This window comes from Ylistrum balloti, unplaced genomic scaffold (genome assembly GCF_031769215.1).
Source record: "Ylistrum balloti isolate Yb309-2 unplaced genomic scaffold, AGI_CSIRO_Ybal_v1 Utg370058, whole genome shotgun sequence".
NCBI classification, from domain to species: Eukaryota; Metazoa; Mollusca; class Bivalvia; order Pectinida; family Pectinidae; genus Ylistrum; species Ylistrum balloti.
The window spans coordinates 819,047-831,569 of record NW_026782107.1 but is presented as its reverse complement, the minus strand read 5'-3'; the positions used below and the strand labels follow the sequence as shown (position 1 = coordinate 831,569).

General features: G+C 32.4%; 1 protein-coding gene across 1 annotated transcript; it reads left to right on the top strand.

Moving 5' to 3' along the window:
• Positions 1–32: 32 nt before the first annotated feature.
• On the top strand, positions 33–6,228 carry LOC132549453 (LDLR chaperone boca-like). Its single transcript, XM_060213397.1, has 5 exons — positions 33–224; positions 2,812–2,968; positions 3,556–3,637; positions 3,958–4,099; positions 5,138–6,228. The coding sequence occupies exons 1-5, from the start codon at positions 33–35 to the stop codon at positions 5,246–5,248; spliced, it is 684 nt and encodes a 227-aa protein (XP_060069380.1). The 3' UTR covers positions 5,249–6,228.
• Positions 6,229–12,523: the final 6,295 nt, after the last annotated feature.

The window sequence follows — 12,523 nt, the reverse complement described above, 5'->3', positions numbered from 1 at the left end:
TTTTGCTGTTGTTTTATACCTACTACCGGAAGATGGCGTGTCGCAAGCAGATGAATCTTTTTCGCAAAGTATTTATTCTACTTTTCCTTGTCAACTGTGTCGTATCGGCCAGCAAGGATAAAAAGGATAAGAAAGAGGATAATGTTGCAGGAGAGAAGTGGAAAAAGAAGAAGATACAGGATTATTCTGACGCAGACGTGGAGCGCTTATTTGATCAGTGGGAAGTAAGTACCTATATCCGCCGTTTCGTCCTCAATTATGTCGACTGGAAAATTCATTGACTGATTTGCAGTTTAGCACTTTACTAACATATTATTGCTTTTTAATACCATAATGTTAAGCATAAATACAATGACAATTTCATAACTGTTTCATAACATGGACTGTTAAGTTTTTATTTGTTAACAATCTGGGGACGACATGACTTATTCAAAACTGAAAGTCAGATTTATATTGATAGTGTGCACGTGTTAAGATACAAGATAGAAATAATTTTTCTGTCGTATACAATAAAACACGTAACATTAGCTCAAAACAGCTATTTTACGGCAAAACATAAAAAAATACAAAGAACAAAATCACAGTAGGAATATTGAAATGAAAAATAACATGCATAATGTATAAGGCATGACATCAACATAAAATGAGTTTTTAACACAAGTAACAGTGAGCCCAACTTGTATCCAGATTAGACTGTTTACCAAACAAAAGGTCACATACCCCCCCACCCCCCCACCCCCAACCCCCTTAATTTGAGCAAATCCAGCATTAAAAAAAAAGTATTTCTTACTTTACTAAATGCATTTACAGGAACAGGGAAGAAAGGAAGGTGTGAAGGCTTGTGTTTGTTCACTGAGTCTTGGAGTCATGAAATATTCCACTCTTAATACCTTTATTATTGCTTGTTATCAGATATAAGTAAGGTCACTTTCATGTTTATGGTTGAAACAGTTGAGCCAGCTCAGCCTGCAAGAGAAAGAGAAATGCAAGGTACAGACTGAGGCCAAGGTTGGGGAGTGAAATATTTTGCTAAATATTATTAGTTTTAAGTATTACTGCTTAAAGGGTCAGTCCTTGATATTATGCTATTATATACAAGTTTACCCTGGTAAATGGATGATGTTTTATTTTTTATTTTTAAGAAATTCTGAAACAACACCATTTGAGCAGTAGATGTATCATTTCCAACAGCGGGAACCAGCGTGTTTGTTTTATTGTGATATAATTATGGGCCATTTGAACCGTTTCAACTGTTTCAACCTAATTATGGGAAAGCAATCTCATTTACCGATGCCCCCATTCAATTCTAGCAATAGAAAATACCAATGTGTGAACATCATTATAATCCAAACTCAAAAACAGGACAAATTATGTGCAGAAGAGTCTCATTAAATAGTACAAATAGAATAATACCAGATGCTGTGGAAGAATCAATGTCTTCTACTTCATTGTTGACATTTGCCAGGTAAATCTTGGCCAATCCAAGTAATTAATGTCACATTCTCAAATGAGGCCAAGGTATACAACTGTGAAAGAACCTTGCGATGGTTCTGAACAAATATTTTTCTGGTCAGTCACTATGGCCATCATCTTCAAAAACTTATCTTAAACTTTTCCACGACTTCCACCAATGGGATTAACCTGAAACTTGCCTCAATTGACTCTTAGATGGTACTGAGCAAATGTTGTGTCAGTTTTCAGGTTGGTTTCAAAATGCCATGGCCACCAACCTTGAAATCACATTTAAATTTCCTATTTGTAACATTTTTGATTTTGTGATAAGATGTTTTAAACTTCTCAAGCTACAACAATGGACTTAAGCAGAAACTTGCCTGAAATGGTCCTGAGATGTTCCTGACCAAGTCTTGTTAATTTTCGGGGTCAGTCTGAAACCGGAAATGGCAGCCAACTCGAAAAACATATTTAAAACTTCTTTCTTGGTTCAACTGATGCCATTTGGCTAAAAATTTGGTGGGAATGTTGAGAAACTAAAATGAAGAGTGTTTTTGCCCTTACTACTAATATATTCCAAACTGATATTTAATCCGATAGTACGGTAATTATTCCCACCACTACTACTGCTGTTACCAGTGTATTGGTCTTTAGTTAGATAATGTTTAGCCACATGGATTTCTTGTTTTCTTCTATAACCAGGGCCATAAATTGTTATCATATGAAAAAAAAAATCTTAACATTTTTTGTCAACTCCATAATTTCCCTATTTGTTTGCATTGATGGAAATAGATGGGAGGGTGACAGTTTTAGTGGAATATGATGTAGGCTTACCATGGAGGTGTATATGTCCCAGGGGACTTTTACTGTCAGATTACATGGTTAGAATTACAGGGTGAAACAAATTATTCAGAAATTTGGATTAAGTGGAAGGATACAAGAATCTTCATGTTTCATGAGATCAGAGTACTGGGAAAAATCAGACATGATAAGGCGGGTGGTTTTATACTCTTCTCATCAAAAGAAGGAATTGTAGACAAGACAGCTAGCCATCATACACTTATCACCTATTGACAACAACAATAAATGTAGAATCCATGCCCAGAGCAATTGCACATTTATGTACGTCCTTGTCATAAAAAAACATCAATTTATAATTCAAACTTCACATATCGTATGCACAAATTTGACACTTGACAGTCTATTTTTCTTAGCAGATTTGTGTGTGTTTGTGAGTTTTAATCATTAGTATTAGTGAGATATCCAAGATTTGATAATAATAAAACTTTTTTTCCATGTAAAATTCATATCAACAGAATTGTTTTTGAGATAATCATACAAGATCATTTTATTTTTCAGGATAATGATGAGGATGAGTTAGAGGAGGATGAATTACCAGAGTGGAAGAGAGAGCCTCCCAAGGTAGATTTATCACAGATGGACCCTTCAAATCCTGAGGCGATGCTGAAAATGTCAAAAAAAGGCAAAACTCTTATGATGTTTGCCACTATATCAGGTAAAAATTGTAAACTGTATCACTGATTTGATGCCTGGACTCAGGCTTTTCATTTTAAGAACCCATTCAGGGCTCTCGATCTGCCAGATTTGGGGCCGAATGCAAAATAGTATCTTTTTTTTTCAATTTAGACCCCAAGTTTTCCCAATTCTAAGGAAAACACCATTATTTTTCCCAATTCAAAGGGCCCCCGGCCCCAGTCCCAAAATGAGGGATGAGAGCCCTGCCAGTATATTTCTTAGTAATGGGACTTGTCAATATTTTGGATATAGTAGTCAGATCTCACCTGAAAAAATCCTAAAAACTTACTGTGTAAAGGTAAGTTAAATTATATTATATGTGAATCACAAAATACATGGATATATTCTCTCTACAAAATAATCTGCTAAAACAAATTTTAAAAGTTATACCTAATATAGAGCTGTATCAGGCAATGAAACTTCATGAAAATGTTTTTTGATCCTGAAACAATATGAAAGATAGAAATGATGTATATATTACCTACTGTAAATTTTAGGTATGTTTGTAAGTTTCCTTGTACATGTTAATTTGTCCAGAATATTGATATTCTATGAATTAATTTTCAGGAGGACCTACACAGAAGGAGACAGAACAGATTTCACAACTCTGGCATACCAGTTTATTTAATGCTAATTATGACACACAAAGGTTGGTGGACTAATATATAATTGATATACCTAAAACTCCAATACAGTGGAGATTATAAATCAAAGGTCTGTTCTGTTGATTTTGATAGTGCAGATACTGGTTGTATGCTTGTCCTTAGTATTGCCCACACAATATATTGTTTCTTGTTTCCAGAATATCCTTCATATATTTTCAACATATCGGTAAGCATTCTTACCACCTGTTATGTATAAACATTTTGCTTCCTATCTTTGAAATATCATGACACTTTTCACCGTTGTGATCTAAGAGACAAAGTAAAATGCCTTCTTTACCATTGTATCTATTCTTTTGATTCGCAGGTTTGTTGTGAGTGAGGATCGTGTGATATTTATGCTGAGTGATGGCTCTAAGGCATGGGAGGTCAAGGACTTTTTGGTGAAACAGGAGCGTTGTAAAGAGGTCACCATCGAAGGGAAGTCATATGATGGAGCTGGTGCACAGGTGAGGAAATCTGTTAGGACATTTGTATGAATTGTGTGATTGGAGGCACATTGTTTGTCACAATATAGGGACATGTTTACTACATTTATTAATGGTGGAGTCAATTTGTGGAACAGCATTTACACTCCCAGTCCTCAAATATGTATGTATGTCAATCAGCAGATGTGTGTGGAAATTCAAAGCCCAGCAAAACCAACAAAAAACTACATGATCACCATGGACAGCTGGCTGCTGAAGTTTTATTGCAGTACGGAATGAGAACTTCCAACTTGTTGACTGAGTAAAGAATATCTTGACAGAAAAAATGTCTCTTCAAACTTTCATATAGAAATTTACACATACTAAAAGTCTTCTATAATTCAAATAATTTGAAGAAACATATACATCGATGGTTTGAAACACATAGTGCAAAAATACTTTTACCCAACAAAAATGAGTGATTTCAGGTTAAAGACTCGAGAACCTGTGAAACTTTAAGTGAACAAGAAATGCCTTACAACAGTCCTGATTGGTCATAAAACTTGTGATGTTTGGAATGTCTTCTTGTCGATGCAGCATTATCTGGATATACTGGTGTTACATATTTGATTTAATTCTATTTGGATATATATATAAAATTTCTTTTAAAATCATTATGTATAAAAAGACTTCAGTAGAATCATGGATCAGGCAGTTCAAAATGATACCTACATTTATATATACATCTTCTTGATTAAATTGTGCTTACTTTTACACTTATTCTATGTTTTCATATCAGTGTTTTGTGTTGTTATTAATCTGGTACGGTTTAGAATATAACATTACTTACCTACCAGATATAGAGGTTAACATGGCATGTAGGATGTATAAAGCAGAAGACACTTGCACTTCTGGAACACCTGGTCCTATTATAACAGCTTTTTTTCAGGAATCTCTGTGCAAGCTTTCCTTTATACATATTTTATGTTTAAATTTCAATCACAATTTTGTTAATATCTTTTACTTGAGAACTTCTGTTGTCCATCATACTTCAACTTAGATGTTTATTTTTTATTTCAGAACCGTGACGACAACAGGACAGCCAAAAAGGATGCCACGATAGAAAAATCAGCCAAACTGACCAAGGACAATGCAATTAAAAAGAGTAAAAAGGATAAGACAGAGTTATGAGGTTCAGCTGTGTAAAATGTGCGTTATCACAGGGGCTTGGCTCAGATTTTCAACACAGCAGTCTATATACATACATTTATACAGATCATTGGGTTGGGAATGCCAAGGTCCTGTGTGTGAGAGGAGTCATATGAGGTTGTTTGTTAACATGTATTCATGATAAATTCTCGGGATGAATGATTAGTTTTCTTTTCAACTTATCTTTTGATTTGAACATTAAGTAATATTTCGATTCGGTTAATTATGTATGAATTATAGCAATGAATACTAGTAGTGTTGTAGGAAGTTAAGTCTGTGTTATATTTTGTAGTAAGGTAATTAATAAGACAAGAATGAGGAGAAACTGGAATGACATTTCACCTTGCTTCCATATTTACATGAAATCAAAAATTTGCGAAAAAAAGTTGAATAAGAAATATGCCCAGCTGTTTTGTTATGTTTTTGTATTAGGTTCAATGTTATACTAGGTTACACTGGCCATTGTTCTAAGGTATGTTAAAAAATTGGACTGCTTTCCATTGGCTTTCATGGGTATATGAATGTCAACAGGATAAGAACAAGGGTTTTAATGCTACATGTTTAGTTTTGATTTATCTAGTTATAATGCACAGGAATGCCGAATAAAAACAGTTCATGACTTGTAGCTATCATTTTAATGTTGATCTTTTTTAAGGAGGGGAAACCTATGTTTGTTAACAATACCGGCAATATTTCTGTACTGTTGGCAGTTCATAGGCTGGTAATACACACCTGACATTAATACACTGTAGCAATGTTAGTGGTAAATATTGACTGGTGTTAGATTGAAGTTTACCTTTACATTGACGTTGGAAACGGAGTATGTTTGTGTGTGGTATTTATGATTTTATGAGATGTTGAACTCGTAAAAATGAAATGGTAAGAAAATGGATGATTAATCTTTTATTTTTGTGTGGGAGTGTTTTAAGTGTGATGGAAATTTGTGCCATATATGTGTGATGTATGTGTAATGTACATGTGTGATACATGTACATGTGTTATATATATACATGTGTAATGTACATGTGTTATATATACATATATACATGTGTTATATATATACATGTGTAATGTACATGTGTAATGTACATGTGTTATATATATGTACGTGTGTTATATATATGTACATGTGTTATATATATGTACGTGTGTTATATATATGTACGTGTGTTATATATATGTACATGTGTTTTATATATATGTACATGTGTTATATATATATACATGTGTTATATATATATATACATGTGTTATATATATACATGTGTTATATATATGTACATGTGTTATATATATGTACATGTGTGATATATGTACGTGTGTATGAGTGATGTATACAGTAAGTATGTGCCAGGCTGCCTGTATCTGATACATGTTGGGTAAAAGGTGCTAGAAAACATTTCTTGAATTTTTTGGTAAGACATCCAAAGGGCACCTGTTTAATCTGGTAATCCATAGTTTCACTTACTCTAGATGTAGGTACCTGTTAATGAGTCTGTTTATTTTTCTAGCTTCTCTTAATAAAATCAAATTATATGGTAGTTGGGACATTGAATATTGACTTATTTCATGATTAACCAAAGTTGATACTATTTTAAGAAATGCAAAAATTTGATATTTAACATGAAATCATTTTCTATATGCATTAACTCAGCTTTGTTGACTTACAGTGCTATCAACTGTGGAAAATAAAATTTAACAATGTTCTTACATTTCATCCTCTGTACCAAAAGTTCAGGGATGCAGATTCAAGGAACAGAGAATTACCTAGTTGTAACTTGTTTTCAAGGATGTAAAGTGTGTGGTTTGGACATGTATAACTATAACTAGCCACTTTTGTCAAGTTAAAATGATATTTGTTCTACCTTTTTATACAAGTTTTTGCCTCAAACAAAGTAAGAAATCTTTGCAAATACATGTATGTGAAACAAACGTTATTAAATCATTGATAATATATGATGTTTTATAGACACTATACACAGAATCTCTATTTGTATAAAATAAAATGAAAAAAAGAAATTGTTTTGTTGAGTTTCTTAATATCGAGTATGAGTTGGTATTTTTAATTGCTGTGAGGATTTCTTTTAATCTGTCCGTCAAAAGATTGCATAGACACTTTTTGAAAGTTATTGAACAGGTCTTGAAAGTTTAGAGAATGGAGGTAATTCCTACTCAGGGCAATTTGTGTTTATTGGAACACAATCTCAGGTGTAGGTAATCTCTACTCAGGATAGTTTGTTTTTATTAGTAACTTGAGATCAAGACAGCTCTCTGGTGTTGTGATTTTGTGTGTAGGTAAGATGCTAATTGATCTGGATGGCATGTAATGGTCCTCACATGTTGTTCTGTGAGGTAGTCTCTAGCTACTAAAAGGAGAGGCTGCCTACAAATTGAACTGTTTGTTGATGTGGAGATAAACCCAAAAAATAATCTATTATAGTCTCCGTTTTTTTTTTTTGTTTGTTTGTTTTTTTTTTAAGATAAAAACCTTTTTTTACAACAATTGTGAAACAAGCTATCAGTTTATATTAATTACTGTTTTTTGGCTTGGATGAATGGGATCTTAATGTCAGAGGAGTATACCAGGGTGGGGGTGGGGGGGTGACCATATACCTGTTCACATCTGTTCCAGGAATCAAACCCTGGATGGTCAGGTGAAAGGTGAGTGTGTTACCACTGCGACATCTCATAATCAGACAACACTAAGCATCAGTTCTAAGCTACAGTTGGATCCTGGATACTTCTGGGCAAATTTTATAAGTCAAGAAAAGAATAATTTCAGCTATTTATAGACTCTGACCCATGTAACCTTGGAAAATGGGTCAAGGTCATTTGTGCCCTACTGCATTATTGTAATATATTTTATCCTCTTCATTGTTCTTAATTTGTTTAAAGTATTCCACCAGTCACACATGCTACTACACTGACACAGTGGATTATAGGTCTCGTATTCATCAAGAAGTTCTTCACAAGTTCGCTAAATATTGTGACACATTTGATCCAGGCGTTCTTGAAATCAAATATTATTTCAACTGTAATGTACATTGTTTCAACAACAGGATCTCCTTGGTATTAACACTTCAATCACAGGAAAATGTTAAATTTGTGTACAAGATGAGTTATGATCCACTTAATAGATTACTGATGAAATCTTCAGGGAGTAATTTCTCCTTTTGTTGGTGTTAACTTATTTAACTTATTGGGGTCCAAAGACGGACATGAAATGCTCCTGTTACACAATTAACAACTCAGATTTACCAAAAGAACCTTGATTGCAACAACAACATTAGTATCTTTTTTTAAAATTTTATTTCAGTCACATGGTTTATAACAAGTACATGGTAGTTATGTGTGTATGAACTTTTATAAAGCTCAGCAAAAACATTATCATTGTATAATGAAGAAGAAGAAATCTTCCAACACTGTAGTGGAAAGCTCCACAAACATCCTGTCTAGTCCCACAACATGCTTTTATCTCCTGTGTTATACAATGTCTCCTTATCCTCACTTATTTAAGAAATTCATTTCAAATTTCTCAACTTCAAAAATAATGAAATAAGATTTTCTGGATATCGAATATTTCCGAGTTTATCAAGAAATCAAATTCAAGGGAAATGATTGCATAAGGTTTCACTGTAAACATATTTATTTAATCAATAATCTTACTTTGGCATTTTTCATGCTGGAAATAATGTGCGAATATTTTTATTGCACCAATTGCACTTTTGATAGGTTGTTTATATAAATGTAAAGTAATTATTTTGGATGTACAAATTCATCTAATTTGCTAAAAAAAGAGACAATGCACCAAAATCAGTAGGTTTACAGAAACAGTTCAATCACCAAAATGTTCATTTCAAATTTTTCAAGAAATTTAAAGTTTGGCCTTCTTCAGTCACAGGATTACATGTCACCAACATGACATTTAACATACAGTAATGTAACATAAGTCATGTGACCTGGTACTATTTATAGTCATTATGAGATCCTCAACAGTAAACCCTTCACTCGCACTGTATTTTGGCATTGATATATATATATATATATATATATAAAATGACAATGATAATGGTTTATGGTACAATAATGATAAATAAAGAAACATTTAAAATATAAAATAAATAACGATCAACACTTTTTAATTTCTTCAAGGCCAACATAATTTGATTTTTAGTTTCACTATCTCTTTCAGCTGCTGTTTTCTCTGAATTAAACACCAGACATTTGCCACCAAATGTTAAAAGTATGGTGATGGAGTCAAAGTTGAAAAATTTTCATTTTCCATTACATATAAGTAACAAAGCTTTAGATAGATGGCAATAAGTTCTCAGTAAAAATATCATTACAGATATACTAAGGATGTATTTTGATTTAGTTGTTTTCACAGATTTTGATTGGTCTAATTTCTACTGTCACATGTACAGCGCACATTTTGATTGGTCTAAATTCAATTGTCACATTTGCATTTCACAATTTAATTGGTTCCACCAGGGCAGAAGGACCTCCATAATTAAGCAGTTTAATAATACTGGATATCTTTGATAAAGCAGCTTTGATGATTTTAGTCCTACTACTGAAGTAACTTGGATAAACCATCAGCTGATATTATAAAGAAAACAAGATTATAACCTGTAGCACCATCAGTTTCAGAAAGGTTTGTGCTATCACTCTCCCAACTTTTACAAACCTGGAAATATTTTCCAGAAAAGATTGTGATAGAAACATAAATATTCAAAACTTGCAATAAGATTGTTGTTTATACTTATTTCTTTTAAAATAATACTTTTCTCATAAATTTTTATGAAAGTTTCCAGTTTTTAATGAAGTAATTTATTGATAGTTAAGTTTGAAGAACTTGTAAATAAAGATCTAGTGATATTAAACATACTGAATAAAATATTGGTGGAAAAGATATATTAAGAATTTATATCTCTTAAGAACCACGCAGAAAAAGGAACAAAAAACAACCAGTTGACTTAACATGTTATGTAAGTGAACAAGATTTGATGAAGAATGACAGCAGGATTCTGGTGAAATTTATAACCAGATGAAAAATTATTCTGAAACTTTATAATATATAGTCCTTTTCAGAAAAACAAAATAAATCAGTCAATGCATATCTGAGTATATAGAAACAGCACAATGTACAAATATGGAAGCAACTATAGATTTATACCAAGGCAAATTGTAACACACTGGACAGGATTCTCTCTCACCTCCATACAAAAATCAAACACACTACAAAAACATGGAGATATCACTACCAACAACTTCTGGTTGATAATTATATAATAAATATGTCATGAATGCTCTCAAATTAAAGCAAGGTTATTTAAGCAAACTTTACAATAAACAAACATTCTTTTACGGGCGATTTCTTTTAGCAAATTTTGTGATTGAAACAAATTCACAGGAAGTTTATCATCACAAATTAAAAACAAGAATAATAAACAACAGTTGTACTACACTATAGTCTGTTTCATGAAAGTTAAACATCACAATGTTGTGATGCAGAAACCACAGAAATCAGATGCTACATAATAAAGTATTTGTATACAGTAATCAAAATGGCTGCCATTTTGGTTTAATTATTACAGCAATAAAATGGCTTTTTTAAGCATTAATATTCCCCACAATTAAATGGCTTTTTAAAGTATAAATATTTGCCACATTTAAATGGGATTTTAAAGTAAAATATTCCCCCCAATGTGTAATAAATTTGAACCACGCTTACACGATGTCCACTAGAAACACCACATAATGACATGTAGTGTGCTACAGTCATACTAAAACCCTGACTACACAGGATTTTGACCCCATTGTTTACTCATCAATTATCTATCATCAATGAGACCTTCTGATTTTGTTATGGTTTCTAACTATAGTGTATAAAAGCACTTTTCAGAGTTTTGAGGCTATGAACAATTCCTCAGGTTAATATTACAGTACAAACACACATTTTTTTTTTGTTATTTACTTGATCTACCAATAAGATTTACATGCCTCCCACTAATCACTAAGCATTGCAGCAATGACTAGGGTCTGTACATCCTCCAACTTTACAATTACATTTACATTCAGCAAAACTCTGGGACAGAAGTTTACAAAGGAAGAAATATTGCACCAGTCCACCTCATCAACATTTACAGTTTAAAACTCAACCACCTGTAGTTTGTTCAGAGAAGTTGACATTTTCTCCACTTTGTTTAAAGACACTTTATTTGAACAAACCAGTCTGTTACTTTTCAGGAGTTCTAGTTTTTACCATTTTTAAAGGTGGAATAAAATTGTAAGATCCCTTGAAAATCAAATTATTTAAAAATAAAATAGTTACTTACAAAATTCTTGTAACACAAATCCTTTTTGCATCACAGTTTGTTAAAACCGTGAAAAATTTCGAAAAGATCAAAAATTTACAGTTAATTCAGACACACATATCTAACTACCCTCAGATCAAAGTAGAATGATCCATATAAAAAAAACAGGAATAGTCAAAACTGAAAGCTAGGGGGAGATTTCTACATTCAATGACAAAAAAAAGACTTTATAAAATATATTATTGTTAACTCTAAAATAAAAAATATAACACTATGACAATAAAATACTTTTAAGTACCTCTTAAACGAGTGCAACAGTTTATAACGAGCAAATTAACAAAACAATCTACATAAAGATAATATCGCACAATCATTCAAGCAATGGCGCCCATAATTCTCCTCACAAACGAACACAGTCAACATAGCATATACACAGGTCAAAGTTCATTCACTAGCAGGGTCTCCAAATTGGTGCTTTATCTTCTCAGAGGCGTTAGAAAATAAATAGAACTTCCAAGACTATGAGAAGCACATTTACCTTTTAAATAGAATGATTGAACTGAGATATGATATTCATATGTGAGATGTTTATTTTTAGTCTTTGCAACAGTAGTTACCTTGACTAAAGCGAGATTGACACATCATAACTGTAGTGTATGGTTGTAAAGCACAATGACAACAAATGCATTATTTTGCATGCTTAAAATGGAAACCAAATTTCAAGGGGAGATAATTTGACAATATATCTAATGGGAGATAACACACTTTCTACTTGACATGAAGACTGAGTAGGTTGTGAAATAGTTCTAACAAAAATAAATTGATATACATACAGGTTGTATTATTTAGTAATACTCTAGTTACTAGCTAATACACATTTTTCAAAGATTATTATCAACATTTTCTTGTGTTTGGTTACAAGGCCTATTAAACAAGAAAC